This window comes from Fusarium fujikuroi, chromosome FFUJ_chr07 (assembly GCF_900079805.1).
Source record: "Fusarium fujikuroi IMI 58289 draft genome, chromosome FFUJ_chr07".
In the NCBI taxonomy this organism is placed as follows: Eukaryota; Fungi; Ascomycota; class Sordariomycetes; order Hypocreales; family Nectriaceae; genus Fusarium; species Fusarium fujikuroi.
In genome coordinates, this window is record NC_036628.1 from 361,700 (window position 1) to 385,029 (window position 23,330).

Consider the following 23,330-nt stretch of genomic DNA (forward strand, 5'->3'; position numbering starts at 1 on the left):
TCTCCTGCCAAAAGCCTTATCGACATGAAACTCAAAGTACAGATGCCCGACTTGAGTGACGTCTTCGTGAACAGAGATACTGCATGCGGATCATTCCTGTATCTCGCTGAAGTCGCGGAAAGTGACGAGCCTGGGGCGGTGCCTCATCTTCGGAGACCACTGTCTAGCGATACGCCCGAGATGGAAGCCCTCAATGTCGAGTTTGTTGGCTTGTTTCAGAGGCCATCTCCTCAGCCTCAGCACGAGTCTGAGGACAGGGCCTTGGTGCTGCGAGCGGGGAGTGGCCTGTTGGCGGTTACTGAACCAATCCCTGAAAACAGGAGAGGCGCCCTGTGACAGGTCACGCTCATCAACCGGGACATCCCAAGGCCACGGGTTGTTCTTGGTCATGAGACGTTTCGCTATGATAATTAGCACAAAGCAAGGTATGAATTATATCAGTGATACTTACTGATGAGCCTCCATTGAGTCATATCGACGTGGTACTCAAAGTAAGACACGTTGACGTCGCTGAGGCCCTCTCCAACGAGATGCTCAATCTGAAGCTCGATCGCCGTGGTGTGGGTAGCCTGCGGTTTGTAGTAGACTTCCTTAACTAACAAGAGGGGACCAATCAGCGGCGGCGTCTTGGAGATCACGAGGGCTATCCGCGCGAATATGGTCACCAGATGACGAGGCTGGTGCACCAGAAGTCTGAAGTTGGTCACTGTAGGTGTCGTGGCGCGATGAGTCGACAGGCCAATGTCTGACGATGCGCTCAAAACGCAAGGCCTCAAGTTCGACCCTATTGGCTCTTTCACGTGCTTTAAGGGCTATCTGCTAAGCCTCAGCAAATATTTGAGGGACGAAAGCTTGTTGCGACCGGGGAGTGACCTGGGGTTGGCCATTGCTGATGCTCTCTTGAGTCTCTCCACCAAGTCCTCGAGACTGGCATCAATCCCTGAAAATAGGAGGCGCCCTGTGACGGGTCACTCTCATCGGTTGAGACGTTCCAAGGCCATGGGTTATTCTTGGTGATTATAATATATATTACTAAAGTAATTAGCGCAGCTAAGTAGAGTACATTGTCGTTGATACTTACCAATAAGTGTTGGTGGTAGCTCAAATTGGTGTATTTATAGGTCGTCAATACCATACAAGTATAGTAACGGACCAGAATGTCTCTTATTCGCAGAGAATTCTCCGATAGTCGCGGCGATGGCCACTCCAGTGTGAGCGGCCTTGAGGAGCAATGGAGAGGTTGCGGTTTCGATTTGGGACAGCACCATAATGAAGCCGTTCCTGACGCTGGATGAGGTTACGACAGGGTTCAAAGGTGAGTCCGTACATGACAGGAGCGTAGTGTCATCATGTGTAGCGGTTGAAGGAAATGGCAATAACAGGGTCGGGATGACCGTGTGGGGTGATGGAGGAGGGATCTGTGACTCAGGTGTTGTTAGTATCCTCCGGTGGTGTTGTCTTGACCTCTGCGATAAACTGACCCTTGAAGTACTCACGATGTATCCATCAGGTGCGATACACGAATGTCGGATATATAGGGTGCATCGATAACCTGATGTGGTCAATTGTCAGTCATGAACTTTGGTGGACTTGGCAACTTACTTGTATAAAGGTGTATGTTTGGGAGAAAGTGAAGGGTGCGTGCTGGCATCAAGTTGGGCTTGACACTCACTCGAAGACAGCCATGCTCATGCACACGTTCTCTGGCTGATGGTCAGCTTGATCTGATGATGCAAAAGAGATGGGAAAGAGATGGAAACCAGTCTCATCAAAGTGCTCACCTAAAGTTTACCAGTCTTGGAGTTCATGTGACTGGGCACTGAGTAGCAAACGTCTTGGAGTGAGCCAATATAGAGAAGATGTATATCAAGAGACATATGGTTGATTACCATGATCGCACTTTGAGATGAATGAGCGAAGGAGGAGGGAGGGAAAGGGATCATTTATAGGCAGAATCATGTGACCTTTCTTCTGTCACAAGCCCTTGTTTTCATGCATTTTCATATGCTTGTGATGACCATGACGCGTCATGACAAAGACCAAATGGATTGCGCCGTTGATAGCTGAAAGGTTTGATCAAGCTTCGAAGATGGGAGGCTGAAATTCACTTGTAAGCGAGCTCCTGGCAAGCATGGTTGGCAGAACGTTAGCAAATTCACGAAACATACTCAACATATGATACCGCAATCTCAAGTGACTGCCGATTGCAGAAATCGGCCTTGTCGTTGGATCAAACATGCAATCACATGTCACAAGCTGTAATATATGGTAAGACGCCGTTATTGCGTTGAGACCCATGGTGTGGAGTGTGCTTTTTGGGGAGACGACAATACGCCTCTTCGACGGTAGTCCACATGAATGGAGACTGTGTTGAAGAACGTTGCGAAGGCGTTGCGGTGGCTGAGGCAAGGTTCTTGATGTGACCAATTGCACAATTCATTCAATCTGGAATAGGCAATTCCATGACCAGCCCTTGTCCACGATCCACATAGAGGTGGATTGCGCCACTAACAGGCGGACTGATGGAGTAGACGCCGCGGGCAATCCACATGGCTCGGAAAGTTCAGGGGCTAGCTTCGAGATAAGCGTGTGGGGAGAGGGTACATCGGAAGAGGTCGGTATCGGAAGGGAGAGTAGGGCATGGTTGGGCTTCGTGAGGGGTGACGGCGACCGTCTCGGACTTTGACGCGTCGCTTCGCTTGAATGTATGTCTAGCAATCAAATGTCAGTTCTCTGCGCAAATATTGCCAAATCGCTTGCCTTTTGGTGTTTTTGGCAGCAAAACAGAGTGGTGCTTTGGCCGCTTGTCTTGTTTGGACCGTCGCGTGGTTTGCGTGTTGACAGAATCAGTTTGACCGCGTCATGACTGTGGATTGCGCATCGAGCAGAAACCGGATGATTGTTTGTAGCCAACGTCGGCGATTTTGCGCGTAGAGAGCCAGTTGAGGGTTCGACTGGGTGTCAAATGCATGAGCATGGATGGATTGAGCTTGTTGTGCGCCTCTTGAGCCAAATGTCTGAACACTGGCCCGTGAGAGTGGGTCCGACTCGATTGGTTACAGTGCACTTACAACGAATGTGTCTATCGCAAGCGCTCGTTCCCAGGTACAAACATGATTTAAAAACTAGATCAAGATAAAACTTGTATAAAAACAAAAACCAGATTGACAGATCCTATGTCATTTGCTATCCAATGTCGCTATTTGTTTATCTGATGCTGTATGCTTGCAACGAAAGTAGACCTCTGAGGTGGGAACAAATGAGGCCTTGGTCGGATTGGCGGTGCATTCTCTGCTGTGTTTGGGAGTTCGATTTCCTCCATGCGAGTGTCTTTATAGTTGTTGTTTGGCGTCATTTTGATCGAAGAAGCAAATCTTGTCGTGAAAACGAGGCAACGGTGCTGTAGAAAACTGAGATGTTTGTTGGGAGATATGGGATATTAACGCTTGCTGTTAGCTAGCTAAGAGTTTTGATGTCAAACAAAAATGATCAAACTGGTAGGTCAGTTTATAGTGCAAGTATTGTACAGGTCACTCACTACGCCTGCAAGCGCTTGATGTCCTTGTTTTTGTTGGTCCCCGCCCTTTCAATGCAACCTCGTTCATCTGCTACTTATCTTTGAGGCATTACAAGTCCTTTCATCCATGTTACCAAATCGCATGCGCTGCTTCAAGTCGTTCTTTGAACCAATCGCCATCCGCGGATTTCAATATTAGACACTAAATTTCTGAATCTGAATATCGCAGATCAAGTATGATGGGCGGCGTGGACCCCTTCAGATACATAAACAAAGTGACTTCATATACAAGGATTTACAGTTACTCATCACTCACCTCCATCTATGAACGTTTGGTGCACTATGGAGCTGGGGAATGTTGTAATTTCTGCATGGCAGCTCCCAGTCCTACAAGCCTCTATCGATCCTCATAATTCATGACCCTACAGTTGGAGGCTGAGGTCCCCTTTCATGGTTAACTTGTGCCTTGTGATCCAAGTCGTTGGTCTGGTCTGGAGAAAAGGAAGTGGTAGGTTGCATTTGTAAGGTTGAGGACGATGGACTCTGTCACCAGATTTAGTACGGGCTGCCGATAGTTGCCAGGTGACAAGGATGGTCCCTGAATCAGAGTGCAGAGAATCTTACCAGCCACACCGCTTTCCACCAGATCCAAACACACCTTTCTCTCCTGCATTCCTCAAGATCCTCATCCCACAACAGAGAACCGCCTGTTGAATTATTCAAGACTTTTTTGCCCCATGGCGTCAGAACCCCCCGACCCTTCGCGATATAACGCATCGTACATCGATTCACGACGCAGTTTCATTTCTGACTACCTCGAGCACGTTGGCGACGATGCGACCGCCAAATGGGACGACTTCTTGGAGAATGCCTTCGAGCAAGTCATGGAATCCCTCGAAGAACAGCGCCTCACCCAAGTCAGCCACGACTGGCTAGAGTACGAAGCAGATCGTGTCGCCTGGCAAATGCTCTGTAAGTCTTTGGATGGGAATTTAGTTGTTAAATTGACAAGAAACAGTCAGCGAACTTTCAGTCGAAGCTGTTGAATGGCCCTTCACCCTGCCATCCGAATTTTATGGACCTAAAATGATAGCACAGGGTATCTCGCCAACCTACCAGAAATGGCGTCTGGACCGTGGCCTCCATATACACAACGTCACTTTTGACGAAAAACCGGCAGTGCTGTCTCTGGACCAGCGGATGGAAGTTTGGGAGAATGATGAAAACTATCCCCGTGAAGCTGTGGCTCCCATCACTGGTCCGTTCCAGATCGCACTCCCACTATGGATCGATTTCTATCACCTTGTTCTTGGAGAGAACAACCACCTCCTCAACATGATCAACAATGAAATCGTCCCCCCCCACCTGGCAGTCTCATGGACTGACGACGATGAAGGCTGTTTCACATTGATCGTTGGATTCAGCCCTACCACCTGTGTCAACCCTGGAAGCGAGGGAATCGGGCATTCAATCAGATATCTGTGGCAGTCCGTCGTCGATTGGTCGACTGAAACCTATTCTGGTGGTACAATGTCGCTCGCGACCTTTTTGCGCGTGCGTAAGGCTATGCCTTTTGCTGACGCAAGTGTCCACCACGGTCAGGGGTGGAACGCTTGGATCAGAGAAGCATATGGCGACGCCCAATACGAGCCAATGTCTTTCATGAGGGATGCACATAAGAACCGAAACTTCATCGCCAAATGTCGTGATGACGTTTTGGAGATCATCGAGAAGCCCTTGACCGAGGCCAAATCCGAACTTAGCCGCTGGGTCGTCTATGGAGGCCCTGATTCCGAGTCCGAGGAGCGAGTTCGAGCTGCACGAGAGATCTGGGTGTCTAGTACTACAGATGAAAGAACCATCCAGGAGGCGCTTATCTGGGCATGGGGGCCGCATTACATGGCGATCTAGTCTCATGGAGAAAGGGATAATGGAAGACAAGTGTAGCTTGTCATCAGGCAGCCAAGTTTCAATGTCCCTAGGAACGTCATATCTCGCCCACAGACTTCTATCATTGAGCGCAATATTCGTCCTTGGAGTACGCGGTGGACACGGGCTACTAATGGCATAAATAATCATGTACCTGTATTCAACGAATATGGACAATCAAACAACCGACGCCAGCCCCCGTAGTCAAAATGTTTATTCACTTTCAAATCACACTGCTGTTGTCCATGACACCTATTTTGTACTTTGTGAAGTATGCCTACGTTGTTGTCCGTCTAGAAGCAAAGCTTATTCTACTTGATTTCCTCTGGCGATTGCGTGACTGCCTGGAGCTTGCCCTCCATTGCGCTTTGAGCTTAGGACTTCTGACTCTCAAATGTAGTCAATGGCCGACAGCAATCTATTTGGCCTTACAGTAGCGTCTGGTAGTAATTCCTGCAAACACATAAAGATGATAGATCTTGAATGGAGGATAAGTCTCATGATATTGCCCATAAGTAGTCCTCGAGGTGTATTGCATGCTGTTTTGTTGGTGACAAGAATGCATCCGACTTTTCGAGGTCAACGCCATTGACTACAATGTTCAACACAGTTACTTGTTCGTAAGCACTTTGGTAGGTCAAATGAGGGTAGCAATGTAACCTGAGACAACAACCTTCCATTAATACATGACTCAGCTATTGTTAAACCCATATCCCCTCGTATCACCACCCATGCCCATCCTCGCTCATCATCGTCCAGAAACTGCTCACCATTATCGCTATGGTAGGCATTCGTCGGTGTCTTAACTGCATACTGTTAGACTCGATCCAGAAATCCTAAAGAGAACATACCATTCAAGTTTCCGGCCCAGTCTAGATGACCCGCCTGCCAACGTCGAGTTAGGTGCGGGGGCCGAGGATCGCGGGCCAAACCATACCAGCTGGCTGCCAATAAGTCTCAAAGACTTTCCCGTAACTCGCGGTCTTCGGATCAATGGCAAACACGTACCACTCGGGGTAGGCGTCGAATGCTGCCTGGATCTTCTCCATGCCCTTGTAGCCTATGTCCCTGCAGAATTTCTGGGACCAGGGGAACCCAAAGACGACGCCTGGAACGAATTTCCCTCTGGTGCAAAACTCGTACAGGTATGTGTGCCAGGGCTTTGAAGTTTTAAGAGGAGGCATGTTAGCTCGCTGTTGAACCAAGATCTTGACCTTCTCTTGTAGGCTCATTGCCCTGAACTGCTCACAAGAGTCCACCGCATGTTTCTGGTCGTTGCAGATCGGGCAGCCAGTCACATGTCCTTTGTAGCCTCTCATGACGCAGTCAGTCAAGGTATGGGACTTGCTGCCACACAGCTTGCACCATCCTTTGACAACATGCTTCTTCTCACTTGGAGCCTGGATGTTCCTGCCGAAGAGACCGACTGGCTTGCCGTCCTTGTCCCCAAAGTCGTTGTTCATGACTACTTTCTGCGTATGGTCTCGCTCGATAGCCTCAAACTTGTCGGGGATGATGGCCGACATTGTGATATTGAAGCCGACAGCTGTGGGATTGTCTTCCTTGAGCCGCTTGGCCATATTGTCGAGTCCAAGTCCAGTCTCTGAACGAATCCAGAGGCCGTTGTCGGCGGTATCCGTGTACCAGTTGTTTCCGAAGCCATCAGCAGGTCCCGAAGGAGTGAGCTTGGTGGCGGGCACTCCGTCCGCGGTACACACACGGGTCATCCAGGCCATTGCGCTGTACTTATACATAGTCTCTGATTCAGGCTGAGGCTGGTTCCAGTACATAGAGCTACTGGGCCTGCTTGACGAGTGGCCGCCATGTCCGCCTCGCACGCCCACATTAGGATAACCGCCCCGGCCTCGCTGACCAGGACGTCCTCCTCGTGGGGTCGAAGAGCGTGTCTCAGAAGGTCGACTGACGCGTTGAGCCACACTCAAACTTTTCATTCCTTGCTGAGGAGACTCCTCCCTCTTAGCAGTACGCTCAGGAGCTCGACCCAGGGGATCATGACGACGACTTCGTCGATCCTGACCGTTGTTTTTATTGATTTGGGGCATCGTGAATCTCGGTAGAAAGAGTTATTTCGAAAAGAAAAAAAACAAAAAAAGGTCGTTGTGGGCTTGCTTCGTGATTGTGATGGCGATGCTTGTGGAAGTTCTTTCAGTTGCGCCTTGGTGAATTTGTTGACGTGAGGTTGGGTTGTGCTAAGAGGGGCTGAGGCTTGCTTGAATTATGATATAGCTTACCCAGGCGGGCTTAACAGATTCGAGATCAAAAAGCCGGCTTTACTTGGATTCTGGATTCCCCCGCCAGCTCCAGATCATGAATGTTAGGGTGGAGTGGGGCATGCACCGGCAGAAACACCTGGTGTGAGGCTTTGATTCACTGCCCTCGCCCGCAACAAGCTACCTTGGCCACCTTCTTTCACTTCTTTGTCTTTGATCTCTTGTCCCCCCCTCCTCACTTCTTCTTTTCTTTTCTTCCTCTCGTACCATAACCACAGCGACCCCAAAGGACACAGAAATGGCGGAATATGTTGATCCTCTCCCTACTGTAAGAACAATCAACTTGCAGAAAAAGCCAATACTGACTACTTTCAAGTTCATGGGACCCCAACCCTCGCTAGCTCAGCGAAAGGAGATTTGGGATGTCACCTACGGTGATAAACCTTACACAAGTGTTGTTGCTGGCCCTTTCGAGCTCGCTCTTCCCAGTTACATCGACTTCCGCAAGCTTGTCTTGGGAGAGGGAAACAAAGTGTACGACAACCTCTGCCGCCTCATGGGCCCTCACCTCGTCCTTAGTTGGACCATCGTCGACAACAAAGCCTCATCTTTGATCGTTGGCGTCAACCCCATCTTCAACGTCGGCGCGGAATCACTCTTCCTTCATCAAAACGTACGACGACTCTGGTTCCATGTCCTTCAGTGGTTGAAGGTTGTCAAGCAAGGTCACAACATCACGATTGTCGACCACCTGAAGGATATCCTCGCCGCGACGATCTCGCCTGCCCAGGCTGACGACTTTGATGTTTGATCCACTTATGGATATCGATGAGTTGACGGATAGTTCAGTCGTGTATGAGGCTAGGGGAAGACGGAAATCTCCACTTGGCTAGGGAGACTTGACGGACTTGAGTATGGCTCGGATTTCTTGACTAGATTGGCCACAGTTGGACATCATCAGTGCGTTGTGCCAACGGTGACTCTAGACTTTGACGATGGAATCAAAAGCCTAAATATCAATAAAGTTATATGGAATGGGTAGTGTTGTCTTGTTGGTTGTTGTGATTGTTGTGATTAATCTCAGAGTCTACATTCTGCGAATACAATGACACCGGAGGCATCCAAACTGACAGTGACCTTTGGGACAGCAGGTCACAATTGACAACTTGAGTTCGTTGTTTCGATGGCTACATAAGAACAAATTGGATGTCCCACACTCCCCAATGAGCTCACTCAATCCATTATCACGATCTCAACAGACTCTTGATCGACAATCCCGAAGCAAGGTGCCTTCGAGGGCTGGTAATCCTTCCATGTACGGTAGACATCTCTATTTGTGTCAGATAATCACTACATAAAGGTCATTGTTGAACTTAGAGCGATAGTAGCGCAAAACACGAACTATATAGCTTATATACGTTGGTTCGTCCTTTCTAAGGGAAGTTTGAACCTGCAGAGGTTACTGTTGGTCACAGAGCTGTCGAGTTTGAGGAGCGCTGAATCCGGCATGCGGAAAGGCCTCCCTCTGATAGCATGGTCCTAACGGGATGGCAGCCTTTGCCGATCACGTCTTGTACAAAGGGCAAGCTGTTAGGCGCTGGCGCCGTCTCTGGTGATACAGAAGAACCGACGGCAAGTGGTGGGGATGGCGACGCCGTTGTTGTTCACGTTGATGGACGTGGTAGTGGTAGTGGGTGCGGTGGTTGGATGGAATGAGAGAGCGTTGGCGTGTGAAAGGTAGTAGAGGCAGTTGTTGTGGTAATTGAAGAGCAAAGAAATCTAAGCACTGAGGATCGTGTCAGCTTGCCGCGTCTAGAACTCACTAGGCCTCTGAGCAGAGAGCTGGATAACGACGGAAGAAGCGCCCACTCCTGCATAGCATGCATCGCAAGCTGGTGAACGGTGAAGCCACCGCCAGCTGTGGGAATGGCGATGCTGCTGATTGCGTCGGTCGACATGGTAGTGTAGTGCGTGTGGTGGTTGAAAAGAATGAGAGGGCTTGGGCGACGGGAAACCAGCAGACAGCTCTTGGCATCGATTGGTACATGGTGTGAGTGATGAGAAGACAAGAGCCTCGATCCTATTCGGGACAACACATCCTCCATCATTGGTTCCTGTAATTAAGCATAATCCGTCATTCCACGTGGGCCACGTTTTCTCCATGCATGTCGTGTATCAAGGAAGGTGATATCAACTCTCAGGGATTGCCGCCCATCTTGAGACACCTGCGCGATGCTGGTTTGTAATTGCATCGCAAATGGCAAACGGACTGGACGACGTGAGTGCATGAATGCGCAAGACATCTCCATCAGGTTACCAAGAGCGCTTCTGTCGTGGTTGGTAAGTTCATGTGGCTAGGGTTAAGGTTGATGGCTGCCCTCGCATTGCCCATCCGAGATTAAGTTGATGGGTGCGTTCTAAACACAAAGCTTGAATGACTTCACGATGCTTCGAGCCAGCCTTTTTAGCAGTTAGGAGTAGTTAACCCCTTGATTTGAGTCATTTATATAACAGAATATGACATTAGTCAAGATTGAATACAGTAAATGTTTTATTATAAGTTGTACCCCTGATCTTTTCAATTGTAGAGAACGTGTGTAGGTTCTGATCCAGATCCTTGCAGTTAAGACATGGCTGAGAGTGAGATGAGTATAGACAACTTGGCACGAACTGCAAAGACAACTTCAGGTGCTTTACATGTCACGACATTTAAAGATTTAAGCATCACTGAAGGATTCAATCATTACAGTCTTGATTTAATATGTAGATTCCGACATTGTCTGTATTGAGCTTTTAAGGGACCTATAAAGCAATAGAAGCCTAAGTACAGTAGTTATAGCAGTTTTGGACCGCCTTTAGCAATGCCCTGTTAGGGTCTACAGGCAGGATCGACATATTAAAGCCGGATTTATTAAACTGCTCCTAAAGTGCTTTAATTATATTTCTATTTCCCTTACAGTAGATTTCTATATAGAACTTACCAGTTTAAGGAAAACCCTTTATTAGTTCTTTATTATTAATATTTTTAGATAAGATAACTCTTTTAAGGAGATTATACTACTTAAGAAACCTCTTACTAACTATAAGGCAGGGTATATTAGCTTAATTAAAAACTAGAAGTTTAACCTATTATTTTAAAGATATATCCTAAAACTGGTAGCATTTATTTATTAAGTGATTATCTTTATTGCATATTATATAACTATAAATTATATCCTTATTTATATCTAGATAGTGGCATAGGGTATATATCTTGCTTTTGCAGTAGATATACTTACTGCTGGGTTATCGTGAGATCTTAGCGACTTGGCTAGGTTCACCAAGAGTAATAGCAGTGTTATGCAGGACTTAATAACTAGAAGAAGAAGTGACCCTTATAAGCTTCTCTTTATTTTCTATAAAGCTTTTAGTATTGTTAATACTAGGCTTTATACAGTAGGATACTGCTAAACACTTATTAACTTTCTTAATATAGTTGCTAACTGCTTTTAAGTAATTTATATTACTAGTAACTCTATATATACCGCTAAAGCTAGTTAATATAAGGAAGTGGTATTAGTGCTGCCTACCTATACCAAGAGTCTAATTAATAATACTGGTATAAGCAGTTCTATAATAACTAGCAATAAAGTCTTGCCCCTTAGCCTTAAGAACGGTATTTATAGAAATATATAGCCTAACGCTTAGTATCTATTAAGGCTTTATAATGCCAGTTAGTCTGCTAGTTTGGCAAGGAGTAGATATATTGTAATTACTTATAATAGAGGGTATTTAGTAACTTTAAGTTTGGCTATATAAACCACAACTACTACTATAAGTCTGACCATTAGTAGGAGGGGCTATTAGGCTTTATGTATATATAACTTTAAGCTGCACTGCTCCCTAATGTTACCGTTCTATAGCTCTATTAACTTAATATTAAGCTTAATAATATCTTTCTATAGCTTTATTAACAGCCTGCTAGGCGGCTTTTATATCCTTATTCTATAGACTACCTATCTAACCTTAAGATATACAGTATAGGCTTTAATTTTAATTATAATAGTAATTATAATTATTCTAACAGTAAAGAGGTATTATAGTAAGTAATAGAAAAGGCCTAGGTAAAATATATTTAAAAAGCGTTATTTTAGAGGCTATAGTAAGGGATATAGTATTAGAGGCATTAGAATTAAACCTTAGCTAGATTTTATTTATTCTATAGTGTAACCTTATCTATATAGCTTATTTAGGTCTTTAATTAGTAGTTAAAGAAAATAAAAAATTAATAGATATTTTAAGAGGTATACTAAAATAGCTAGCAGTAGCTAATACTTTCTGGCTCTAGCTATTAAATTATTTATATCTTTAGTCTATTAGGGCAGAATAGCAGTATAATATATAATTAAAATAGGTATATAAATCTCTCTCTCTTTCCCCTTAGCTTAAATTTCTTCTCTCTTTATCTAACCTTATTAAAACTGTCTGCCTTTATACTTAAGCTCTTTCTCTTTTTTAAATTAACTTAATACTTAACTTATTGCCTAATATATCTGCCAATTAGGATAATACTAAAAGTAGCACTTTTAGCTATAAGATCTTTAGTATTATTAATAATACTGCTAAAGCTACTATAATATATAAAAAGGTTATTAAGGAAATTAGTTATACCTATATTATTATTAAGTTTATGCCTACCCTTAATAACTAGGGTGTTAAGCAGTTTAAAATTAGTACTATTTTTAGTAAGTCTTATAATATCTTCTATTTGCACTATACTGACTTCTATATAGTTAGTGCTACTAACTTTAATATCTCTATTAAGAACCTTTCTGCTAAAAATCACTTTACTAAGAAGTAGTTCTAGTTTAGCCTTTAGTAAGTCTAATAATATCTTCTATTTATGCCATACTAACTTCCTTTTAGTTAATACTACTAACTCTTTTAAGTATAACTCTATTAAGAGTTACTTTTATTTTTAAATAAAGTATTAAAGTCTACTATAGTAAAAGATATAGTAATAAGGATTAAGCTAATAAAAATCGGAAGGTAGAAATAGAAGCCTTAGCTAAATACTATATTATTAATGCCTATTTTATAACTTTAAATTTATACTTAATATTTAATCTATTATAATATTTATCCTTAAAAGTAACTATAATCTTTAATGCCAGATATTACTTAATAGCTTAATTTTACTTTATTTAAGAGTACTATCCCTACCTATAAGCTTACTTAGGTTTATTGCTTAATGAACCCTACTTAATATTATTCACTAATACACTAAAGGGATAATGGCAGTATATATTTAAGTCTAATGTTAAGGTAAACTTGACTTATGCTATGTAAATTCCCTTCATTCTTACTCTTGATTTCCCTTTACCTTAATGGCGTCTAAGATTATTGTCACTAGATGGAGACGGCAACAAGCAAGGTGACAGGACTTCTCGACCAACTGATTCGTACTTATATGCAAGTAAACTCTATCACCCTTGTTGTAAAATGCGCATGCTTCTAATAAACCCTAAGGCCCCCACCAAGTTGACAACTGACCAGACAGCAGCCCTATTGGTGTCGCTCTTCAATGCACCACCCGCGAAATCATCAACCACACTCATCCCGAAAACTAGCTTGACCCATTGTGTCCCCCTTTACCGAGCACCCTTTTGGCCAGATCGGCAACCCAAGTCGTGCCATCCTTGGCAACATGGTTCACGTATACTGCATCCAAAGTGGCAGTCGTTTCGTCCTTGGGGAAGTCTGCTGGGAGGTAACCACGATGATCAAGCTGGATCTGAAGGTCCCGGATATGCAGGCCGTGGTTTCGACGGCTCATTTCCTTGGTGAATTCCTTGGTGAATTCCTTAGACCAAGGGAATCCTACTGGAAACTGTTGTCCCCTGGAGCTGTCGTCCTGTAGCCAACTGTAAAGTAAATCCCACCACGGAACTCTGGTACCCAGTGGGGGGAGGTTGGCACGCCCGTCAACAAAGATGCGAACCTTTTGAGTCAAACTCATGTCTGACAATTTGGCGCAGTCTTCCGTGTTGTGCTGTATGCTGTGACACAGTATGCATCCTGGGAGGTCACCGTTGGGAAGGTCGAGGTGGTTGTCGATCTTGTGTGTCTTCCTTTCACAGAAAGCACACTCGTTCTTATTCACTTGGGAAATCTCCGGGGTCCGTCCCATTCTAACCAAACGTCGACGCATCGCCACTTCGTTGCAGTGGTCATATTCGGTTCCCATATTATGAGTGTACGCTTGCCGAGGGGTGCTGACGGTAGAGAGACTGCCATCGCGAGTTTGGCTGGAGGGAGCCGCAATAGTGTTGTTGACGTGAGTATCCAGGGCCTTGTTCATGACAATGTTCTGAGTGAGCGATGTGGACTTGTGCTTTTGGATTCCACCTCGTCCACGACTAGACTGGCCTCGTCCTCTTCCACGACCGCGGCGACCTCTGCTGAAGCCCATGGCGCCATGAAAGGTACTTCCATGCATAAGGGACGTGTTTTGACCAGGCGAGTTGGTGGGATTGGCGGCACCAAAAGCAGGACGCAAAGCGACAGTGGTGTTGGGCTCGGAAACAGCATTATCGGAAAGGGGCCGGTCTTGCGCATTCTCTGACGTGTTTGGGAGCTCGCTCTGCTCCATGGGAGTGTCTTTGTCGTTTTTGTTTGGCGTCATGTTGATCGAAAGAAAGGGACAAATGCTTTCCAAAAAGGCGAGAGGACGGTGCTTGTAGTGGTGTAGAAAACTGCAATGTTTGTTGTTTGGGAGATGTGGGACTTGGCGTTTGCTGTTAGCAAGCTAAAACTTTTGATGTCACACCAAGATGATCAGATTTGTAGTACAGTTTAGTATTGTAGGTACCAGAAGACGTTATCTGTAAACCATTGCCGGCTTAATGTCTACAGTCTCAATATATCCTCCTTCATTCAATACATTTGTTTCTCACAGTTGAGACTTGTAACAGAGATTGTAAATCAGCAGAGACTCAGATCACTTGGTCTTTGGCGTCTGCAGACTCGACATGACGGGCTACAGCACCGTGAGGTAGATAAATATTCTGAAATGAAGACAAGAAATAAGATTATAAAATACATACTACCCAGCAATAGAGTATTGATTCTATAACGTCAATGACGCCAATGGAAAAATAAAATGATCCAGGTTGTATGGCCATTATGAATAAATTCGAACCTGCAGCCCTGAGGTCAAAAAGGCAAAAAAAGGACCGGTTCAAGCCTCCGCTAGACCACTGCCCCTGGAATGCACCTGACATCCAGGTGACAGCCGCTTCACGGGAAAGTTGACGAATTGTGAATTGAAGGCCCTTATATGCCAGTACTGGTTTGTCACGAGTAACAGTCACCTCGGTTCAAACCATGTCCCCTTTCGCTGTCCCAGGCTCAGTCCGTTCCGTACTGTAGAGGCATCGTAAGAAGTCCATCACGTTGGTCAGAAGGTGCACAAGCATATGCATTGCGATGGCTTCCTATGAATTATTCTGTAATCCGACTTCCTGGTGTATTATCTTCAGTTGAGACTTGTGGCCGAGTTCAAGCAGAGAGAGCTTGACTGTTACAAAGGCCCTGTCCTGTCCATCCTTTCTAATAACCAAGCATTTGCTTGGAGTTGGCCAGTACAGAATGTCACGGTGTTTTTATCGACGTGGTGCGGCATGACTGTTAAACAAATCTTATAATGGCTTGAGCATCTGTAATCCCGGCCTGAATGTGGAGGAAAGCATCTCTGCAACCTTTGAGCACCAAGGCTCACGCTTACTTTATTATGAGAGTGTGGTCTTGCACTCATTTGGATCAGAGCTGAAACGCCAAGAGTATTCTTCGAGATCTCCCTTACGACGTTCTTCACGACTCTCTTCATGACCCTCTTCACGACTTTCTCCGCCCCCTCTTGACGACACTCTGCATCAAGGTCACAGTCAAAGTCACAATTTAAGTCAAAGCGTTTCTCGACCTTCCTCCAAGCCATGTCTCTTCTTGCAGACGGCTCAAAGCAGATCCCGCAGTAATAATGTTGAACCCTAGCATCACCAACTCAAAGTCACCACAGCCAACCCCTTTGCATTCATGCAGTTCACCCCCAGCTCAATGCAGTCTTTGTGGTTATGGACAGCCACTGTGACATGTAACCACCCCCCATTGACATAGCGGTAGTAGAGCTTGTTGTGCTTTTGGTCCCTCAAAAGTCCACAACCATTTACTACGTGGATACTCGAGTTAATTCATGTAATTCGGTAAAGCACAATACTTTAAAGGATCACATTGATTACTTTCCATTCTCCATCCCATTACCTCGGTCAATAATTGATAATTTCCAATCAGAATTACAAAAGTGGCCCTTAGAATAAGTCCTGGTTGAACATTATGAGCTGCCAGTGCCAGGCATCTGCACTACCCTGGTGCTAGCATAATGAAGGATAACCATCCAGTCACTCTGATTCATAGGGTACAATAGAAACACACAGAGCACAATAGAAGAAAAGATCAGTTGGAGCCTGAGGCCTACCTTAGCAGGATATGCCTATATAAAGCTCTTCTCCCACCCTCCCTCCTCGATCTTCTTTTCTCTTCAGTCACCATCGCCTGTGCTGGTGTTTTTCTTTCTTTCCCACTACCACTACCACTACCGCTACCGCTACCACTACAATGTCTGCAAGCCAGTCCACCGTCGCCGCTCCCGCTGAGGGAGGCCCTGTCGATGCTATCGTCGCCCGTCTCATGGCTGAGACTGGCGCGTCCCATGTGAACTTCAAGATCTCTCCTGCCATGCCTGGTAAGTCGCATCATATCCACTGTCGTCATGTCATACTAATTGTTAAAGTCAACGGCAATCCTGGTGCCCCTGGTGCTGCTTCCTCTGCTGGTGTCTCTATCGACAAACTGGTCGCCGACATCAAGGAGAAGACTGGTGCCACCACTGTCCGCTTCAGGCTCGTTCCCAACCACCTTGGTAAGTTCATCGTATGTTACTCTTGCCACACCATACTAATGAATTGACAGTCAACATCAACGATGGGATGGCTGCGGCGTCCAAGGCTAAGCTTTAAGCTGCAACAACAACCACGTCTGGCGGAAAGGACCGAGAGGATTGGTGGCCGGTAGAAGCAGTGGGTGGAAGGGAGCAAAGAAGATAGCTCAATAACAATCATCCACGCCCAACCTTGACTGTAAACTGTGACTTGTGTTCCTTTTGCCCTGTGTTTAAACATGTTTTGCCTCTATGAGTATTGTCCCGATAATGTCTGAATTTGCCGCTGAATGACCGGAATCAAGTGCCATGTCACGTGGGAGTTTGGAACAAGAAAAGCATGGACACTGGAATGTTTACCTTGTCTGAGTGTGCTATTCGCATCTCCTTATAAACTAGCTCGTGATTCATTGAGATTTGTCAAAGAAACTCGAATCCCGGTCACATATTGACACTGAAACAGGTGGCTCTCAAAAGCATCGTGACGCATCCCCATGTGCAAAAGTAAGGCTATTGTCAGATATGACAAGCAGAACGTTAAACCATGTCCAACACTACTTGAAAAGCATATTCACCAACCCATGAGCTGCACTGTGATTTACTGGCACCTGGAAAGTCACCGCTGCCAGTGCTACGGCTTGCTCAAATCCATCGAAATTTCCCACGAGCGCAGCGAGAAACGGCCCTCCGCCAGGAGCCCCCGGAGGGATCCATACCATTATAAACCGAGTCTTCAAATCTACGACCATTCACTGCTGCTTGTGCGAGATCCAGAGGCTTAGCATTGTGTTACACTGCCTAAAGGTGAATGATTTCACATGTGATTCACTGACCTTGAATTCTGAATCAACATTTCTTCTTTCGCGAGTGAATCTCTTTCTCTCCTTCTTTCAACTTGACAATAACATCTCCCTCCTCCAACTTCACTCCACATTCAACCAAATAAAACACCAGCATCCCACAATGAGCGACAATCAGTCCAACTCGGCCCTACAGCCTCGCGTCTTGGTTGACTGCCCGGATGGGTATGTCATGTGCACAGGAGACAAACCTGAGGTCTTCGAAGCTGTGGCAGCAAGAGAACTCGGACCTGGAGACTGGAATGCCTCTTTTCCGTACAAGATTTACAAACGTGAACCCGAATCTCACACCACCGGTAAGTTGGCTAAATCTCCCTGTGAAAAGCATTACTAATAGCATAGAAGCTGAGTCAAGCATGAATTCCCTCGTCTCTCAGCTCGATCACGTTGTTCAGAAGATGGAGACCCTTCAGAAAGAAAAGGAAGAGATCATGGACAAGATTCGCGCCCGAGGTGGAAAGATTCGGATACCCAAGAACTAGACAAGCATCAATCCAAGGCTGATGACCAGTTGACGAGTTCGATTGACGAACGAAAGAATGGGAAGAATGGGGCTGGCTATCGATGTAATACACTTAGGACTTCAACCAAATCCCATATCTACTGTACATGCTTCTTCACCTCCCGATCAACCCCAAGCCACAGCATATCCGGCCGACTGTAGTGCCCGCAGACATCCACAAAGCTCTTGCACCGTAGAATCTCATCCAAGTCAAGTGTAGCATACAAGATCCCCTCATCGCATTCGGGCACGTCCTCGGTAAGAATCCTCCCATCAGGTCCAAATATCGCAGAGCTGCCTCCCCCAGGGATATTCATGACAGCTCCGTTCTCTGTGTTCATGAGACTGATTCCTTGTTCGCTGATGACCGACGTCGCATGAAGGACAAAGGCTTGTGATTCGATCGCGTATGTTTGGGACAATGAGCGGGCGCCTGTTTGTCAGTCACATTCTGAACGAGGAATGAGCGCATACCTTCTCTCGACATGGACCACAATTCCTCGCCCTTGTGCGGATGCAGTGGCGGCCATGCAGCGACGTGTATCTGCTCGCGGTGGGTGTACAGGTAATACTTGAGCAGGGGCTGAATATGTTCCCAGCAAGAGAGTGCTCCGACACGGCCGACCTTTGTATCGACAACACTCGTGAGTGCATCACCAGAGGCATCACCAAAGATTGTTCTCTCCATGTGGGTAGCTTTGATCTTTCGCCGAAGCGCAAGCAGCTTTCCGTTAGCGTCAATGATGGCCTGTGAGATGTACAGAGTGTTGTGGAAGTTTTCCGAAAACCCAAGGACGACGGTGATATCGTTGTCGGCTGCGCATTGCTGGATTTTTGCCATCTCTGGGCCATCGGCACGCATGCAGTTCTTTATGTACCGGCTCGTGAGGTGTGTATCAACTGGTCGCGCCCTTTGACGTTAGCTGCGTCTAAACTCAAGGATGCCTACTTACCAGATCCAAGCAGGATATCCTGTGACCCAACACTCGGGAAATGCCAGCAGCTGAGCACCTCCTCTGGCTGCCTCGCCGATCAAAGCACAGGTCTTGTCGACTGAGCCCTGCAAGTCAACCATTTGGGCTCAGCTTGGGTGACTGCGACTCTGACGGTGGTCTCGGGGGTGGTTGCAAGCTTTGCCATTGTGTATAAGAGTCAATCAGATGAATTTGAAGTTGACTGATGCGAGTGAATCTGGCTCGACAAGCTTATAAGACAAGACATGGCATCAAGCTACCAATCAGCTGCGTATCATGGGCGGAATCTCGACATCCGCCGCTAATCACTTATCGGCTTCCCCGCAAAGTTTATCCCCCGCGATCCATGTTATCAGCGGCGGCTCTTTCGCATCCGCCGCTAACGAGTGGAGCTGTACGATAACCAGATACTGATGCCGAACACTCGGGAGTGTTCCGGACTGTGGTGATCAGACATAAATATGTCCATCACCATGTCCATATCCGGCAATCATCCCTCACACAATGGCTTTCGGCGTCCTTGAAAGTAATGCTTCTGAGCAACCTGCTGGGACTGTCTTCCTCGAAGACTCCCAAGATGGCATGCACACGATCTTGGTGCCTGCACCCTCCAATTCTCCTCATGACCCTCTCAACATGTCCAAAATCCGAAAGGAGCTTTACTTCTTGACCCTCCTCTTTGGTGCCTGCGCAACTGGCGCAGTAGGCCCTGTTCTCGTCCCAGCTTTCGGCATTGTGTCGCAGACCTTCCAAACCCCCCTCTCCAAGGTGGCCCTCCTCAACGGATCGCTGGTCCTTGGCATGGGTGTCAGCTGCTTCTTTTTGGCAGTCGTCTCAGATCTGTGGGGCCGCAGGATCATCTTCGTCGTGACCTCAATCTTGCTGGTAGTCACCCACATCTGGGCTGCTGTTTCTCAAGGATACGAGTCACTCTTGGCAGCCCGTGTGTTCCAGGGAGTCGCCATGGGGCCATTCTTTTCCCTGGCTGGCACATCCTGCGTCAACGACGTCTTCTTTCTTCATCAAAGAGGCAGACGGGTCGGTCTGTGGAACTTTGCCATCATCGTCTCTGTCAACATCGCCCCGGTCATCAGCGGGTATCTCATCGTCGACATGGGCTGGCGCTGGGCCTTTTGGTTCCTCGCTGTGGCCTTCGCTGTTGGGTTGGCCATGGTGGTCTTTTTCCTCCCCGAGACTAAATGGCACAGGGACGAGATCACATCGAGTGTTGTTGGAGAAGAAAAGACCGATGAAAAGGCTGTAAGGGCTGAGGAAACCCCGGTCGAGATTGCACTGTGGAGGAAGATATGTGGAGTCCAACATCTCCAGTTCGCCAGCGCCAAAGAACTGCTGCCTGGCCTTGCCAGGTCCATTCTCATGCTTCGACATCCTGCCGTCGTATGGGGGTGCGTCATGTGGTCAATGACCTTTACCTGGGTCATTGTTCTTGGTGCTGTCGCTGACCAAATCTTTGGCGCTCCACCATACAGCCTCGACGCGACCCAGGTCGGACTTGTCATCGGCATCGCTCCTCTTGTTGGGTCTGCCCTGGGAACACTGATCTCTGGCTGGATGTCTGATCTTGCTGCCCACTACATGTCCGCGTTCAACGGGGGTCTGTACGAGCCCGAGTTCCGACTCGTCGTCATTGTTCCTTCTGCAATCACCATCGCTATCGGAGCTTTTGGCCTTGGCGATGGAATCGAGCATGCCAAATCCACAATGGTTTGCTGCGTCCATCTGGCCCTGATCAACTTTGGTGTTGGCGCAGGCTGTACCGGTATCGTCACGTACACCAATGATGTGTGCATGGATCGTGCAGGAAGCGCTTTTGGTCTGGCAATGGTATGTCTTCATCTACTTCAAGATCAGCACTAACTTTCACAGCTTATCAAGAGTTCTTTTGCATTCGGCCTCACCTTTATGCTCAACGATTACTACGCCACCAAAGGCCCGATGGTTTTTTTCAGTACCTGGGGAGGTCTGACACTGGGTATCTGTCTGACCACTGTTCCACTGTATGTGTTTGGAAAGAGGATTCGAAGCTGGATGGGCCGGTGGTGAGACAGCTTGGGATCTCTGGAGTGATGAAAGACTTGGGCGACTTGGGATATCTCATTGTACTTTCGACCAGATTTGGGTAATTTGTTGTTCCCTCCGGGGGCTCCTAGCGGAGGGCTCTTCCTCGCTGCGCTCGTGTGAAATATCGTGGGTGATTGTCTCAAATGCATTGCTCTAGTCGCTTTCGTGAAACACCCATTCCCCTGTAGGCGTCGAGAGGTCGATGGTATCCAAATTCAGAGGCTCTTCAAGACTGGCAAACAACATCCCCCAATCGAGATCATTGGTGTCGGCTGGAGTCTCATGTGTCGGCGCAAGGGGAACGCTGTGTCTCATGGGCAACGCCGAAACAACGTTCCACCTGTTGGCCAGCTCTCTGAGAAGAAGCAGACCTCGTCTTGCCCTTGTCCATCTTTTCATCCTGTCCAATGCATCAACACAGATTCGGAAGCGGTGTACCGATTGGCCGCGAATGGCAGAGTTGGTTGATGTCGCATTCAGCAGTAGGCTCACAGCAGCTGTAAGAATACAGTGTATCGCAAAGAACGGGGCATCCTCAATCCTGGCCTCTTTTCCGTATTGTCGGATCAATCTGACGAGGGCATGCGCGGAGGTCATGTTTGTTCGGACGGATAATTGGTGGGCAGTACTCTCTTTCGGTTCCCTGAGATATGGCCGATGGATCAGAAGCAGCGACATGTTGTAGACCATGTGGAGGAGGATGACTTGGGGGTTCATGTTGTTCTTTCGAAGTTCAAGGTCGCGGCCCATCTGGCGGAAGAAGTTCATATGATGGTCTCTGGCTTCTGACAGAAGTTGATGTCGTTCGAAATGTTCCAGCTCTCCAAACTCAAAGGAGTATCTGCACAGTTAGCACAGTTGCTCCACTTGTCTTAAGGGTCCTCACATTTTATCCATGTATCGGTCGTGAATGAACCACATCTGGCAGTGAGCGCCAAAGACTGTGTCCTCTGTCGTGGGGTTGTTGCATGCTTTGAGGTATGGTGTGGCTCGAACTCTTCGCCATGGGATCATGCAATTGCGTCCAAGCATCGAGGTGGAGATTCTGGATCTGTAAGCACAGTTCGTCGCTGCCTGCGTCGACCTACCTGTCCATCAAAAAGGCCGACCAAAACGTCTGTACACGTACGCTCATGTCAATGTCTGAAGGCGGCCCGACCTGCATGACATTCTCGAGAGAGCTCACGTGCAGCCCGAGGTGAACTACAAGACTCGCCGCCATGGCTGAGACGTTAGCTTGTGTGAGCGCAGATGACGGATACATACAATTATACAGCCATGCATTGTTCTCGTTCTCCAGTGCCAGCTCCCTCCAAGTCAATATCGCCAGAGCCTGTATCGTCACGACGTTCGGGACTGTCTGGCAGCACCTCATCACGATAGCCTCAGCTCGGTCCGCATACACCTGCCCCTGTGAATTGGTGAAAAGACTCGCTGCTGCCAGGACTGATGCCTGCAACAGCTCACCATCGAGAGTCTCTGGTGATTTGAGAGTCTCAATCGCTTGAGAAGACACAAAATGGTGGATCGAATTGATGTGTTGTCGGAACAGGTCGAGTAACACTTGAACACTCTCTTGTGCCTCGTGGCTGGTGGACTGAGTCTCAATATGGCCACTGACAGGGAAACAGAAGCTACCAGACGGACCAACAAAGGATGTCTCTCCACCGTGAATGTTCATCCGCCACATCATGGAGCTCACGTCATTGATGGCAGAGCTCTGGCTGTCGTCTACTATGTGCGCAGGCCCCTCATCTTCTAGACTGCTCGATGCAAAGTCTGGAAGATTGGAATACCCGCATGCAGCCTCAAGCTTTCGCACGTAGTCTTTGAGGGCAAGGACTTGATCTTCGAGGTTCGATACAAGCTCGGAGTCTCGTTGTTTCCTGTCGAGTTAGCGAGCGCAAGACCAGATCAACTGACATACCTCTTTCTTTCGAGCACATAAACGCATTCAATGTTGTTCTTGACACATGACGAGCACGGAGAGTTTCCATCACACTCCATAGTTAGCGCCATAATCAACGAGGTGGACGAGGCGACTAACCTTTCGCTTCCTTCTCCGACACGTCTCACAGGCTTTGGCGACTCTGGGCTTGGATTCGGCGTCGGGGTTCTGGCCGTGATACTGTCGCGTCAGTCCGAATACGCCATCACTCTCACCATCTGTCGTGCAAGGAAATCCCACGTTTGGGTCCATGAGGTTCATGAGGTCCATGACAATGTTGACGGATCAAGGTGCGATGGAGGGGTCAATTGCA

The 23,330-nt window shown here is 47.2% G+C and overlaps 11 protein-coding genes; 5 read left to right on the forward strand and 6 right to left on the reverse strand.

Moving 5' to 3' along the window:
* Positions 1-90: 90 nt before the first annotated feature.
* On the reverse strand, positions 91-1,268 carry FFUJ_09024 (uncharacterized protein; the record flags this gene model as incomplete). XM_023580210.1 has 4 exons in its annotated part: positions 91-401; positions 452-569; positions 601-812; positions 1,154-1,268. The coding sequence occupies 4 exons, from the start codon at positions 1,266-1,268 to the stop codon at positions 91-93; spliced, it is 756 nt and encodes a 251-aa protein (XP_023433028.1).
* Positions 1,269-4,254: 2,986 nt separating this feature from the next.
* Positions 4,255-5,428, forward strand: FFUJ_09023 (uncharacterized protein; the record flags this gene model as incomplete). XM_023580211.1 has 2 exons in its annotated part: positions 4,255-4,489; positions 4,536-5,428. 2 exons carry the CDS (start codon positions 4,255-4,257, stop codon positions 5,426-5,428), a joined length of 1,128 nt encoding a protein of 375 aa, XP_023433029.1.
* Positions 5,429-6,345: 917 nt separating this feature from the next.
* FFUJ_09022 (uncharacterized protein) lies at positions 6,346-7,509 on the reverse strand (the record flags this gene model as incomplete). Its single annotated transcript, XM_023580212.1, has 1 exon — positions 6,346-7,509. The coding sequence occupies one exon, from the start codon at positions 7,507-7,509 to the stop codon at positions 6,346-6,348; it is 1,164 nt and encodes a 387-aa protein (XP_023433030.1).
* A 466-nt stretch (positions 7,510-7,975) lies between these two features.
* On the forward strand, positions 7,976-8,488 carry FFUJ_09021 (uncharacterized protein; the record flags this gene model as incomplete). XM_023580213.1 has 2 exons in its annotated part: positions 7,976-8,005; positions 8,054-8,488. 2 exons carry the CDS (start codon positions 7,976-7,978, stop codon positions 8,486-8,488), a joined length of 465 nt encoding a protein of 154 aa, XP_023433031.1.
* A 779-nt stretch (positions 8,489-9,267) lies between these two features.
* Positions 9,268-9,635, reverse strand: FFUJ_09020 (uncharacterized protein; the record flags this gene model as incomplete). XM_023580214.1 has 2 exons in its annotated part: positions 9,268-9,456; positions 9,501-9,635. The coding sequence occupies 2 exons, from the start codon at positions 9,633-9,635 to the stop codon at positions 9,268-9,270; spliced, it is 324 nt and encodes a 107-aa protein (XP_023433032.1).
* A 3,647-nt stretch (positions 9,636-13,282) lies between these two features.
* Positions 13,283-14,341, reverse strand: FFUJ_09019 (uncharacterized protein; the record flags this gene model as incomplete). Its single annotated transcript, XM_023580215.1, has 1 exon — positions 13,283-14,341. The coding sequence occupies one exon, from the start codon at positions 14,339-14,341 to the stop codon at positions 13,283-13,285; it is 1,059 nt and encodes a 352-aa protein (XP_023433033.1).
* A 1,988-nt stretch (positions 14,342-16,329) lies between these two features.
* On the forward strand, positions 16,330-16,730 carry FFUJ_09018 (uncharacterized protein; the record flags this gene model as incomplete). XM_023580217.1 has 3 exons in its annotated part: positions 16,330-16,456; positions 16,505-16,633; positions 16,684-16,730. The coding sequence occupies 3 exons, from the start codon at positions 16,330-16,332 to the stop codon at positions 16,728-16,730; spliced, it is 303 nt and encodes a 100-aa protein (XP_023433034.1).
* Positions 16,731-17,614: 884 nt separating this feature from the next.
* Positions 17,615-17,993, forward strand: FFUJ_09017 (uncharacterized protein; the record flags this gene model as incomplete). XM_023580218.1 has 2 exons in its annotated part: positions 17,615-17,807; positions 17,854-17,993. The coding sequence occupies 2 exons, from the start codon at positions 17,615-17,617 to the stop codon at positions 17,991-17,993; spliced, it is 333 nt and encodes a 110-aa protein (XP_023433035.1).
* A 118-nt stretch (positions 17,994-18,111) lies between these two features.
* FFUJ_09016 (related to aliphatic nitrilase) lies at positions 18,112-19,153 on the reverse strand (the record flags this gene model as incomplete). XM_023580219.1 has 4 exons in its annotated part: positions 18,112-18,446; positions 18,488-18,894; positions 18,967-19,073; positions 19,121-19,153. 4 exons carry the CDS (start codon positions 19,151-19,153, stop codon positions 18,112-18,114), a joined length of 882 nt encoding a protein of 293 aa, XP_023433036.1.
* Positions 19,154-19,491: 338 nt separating this feature from the next.
* Positions 19,492-21,051, forward strand: FFUJ_09015 (related to transporter protein HOL1; the record flags this gene model as incomplete). XM_023580220.1 has 2 exons in its annotated part: positions 19,492-20,832; positions 20,875-21,051. 2 exons carry the CDS (start codon positions 19,492-19,494, stop codon positions 21,049-21,051), a joined length of 1,518 nt encoding a protein of 505 aa, XP_023433037.1.
* Positions 21,052-21,222: 171 nt separating this feature from the next.
* FFUJ_09014 (uncharacterized protein) lies at positions 21,223-23,287 on the reverse strand (the record flags this gene model as incomplete). XM_023580221.1 has 7 exons in its annotated part: positions 21,223-21,910; positions 21,956-22,019; positions 22,066-22,153; positions 22,199-22,293; positions 22,336-22,955; positions 22,997-23,070; positions 23,117-23,287. 7 exons carry the CDS (start codon positions 23,285-23,287, stop codon positions 21,223-21,225), a joined length of 1,800 nt encoding a protein of 599 aa, XP_023433038.1.
* Positions 23,288-23,330: the final 43 nt, after the last annotated feature.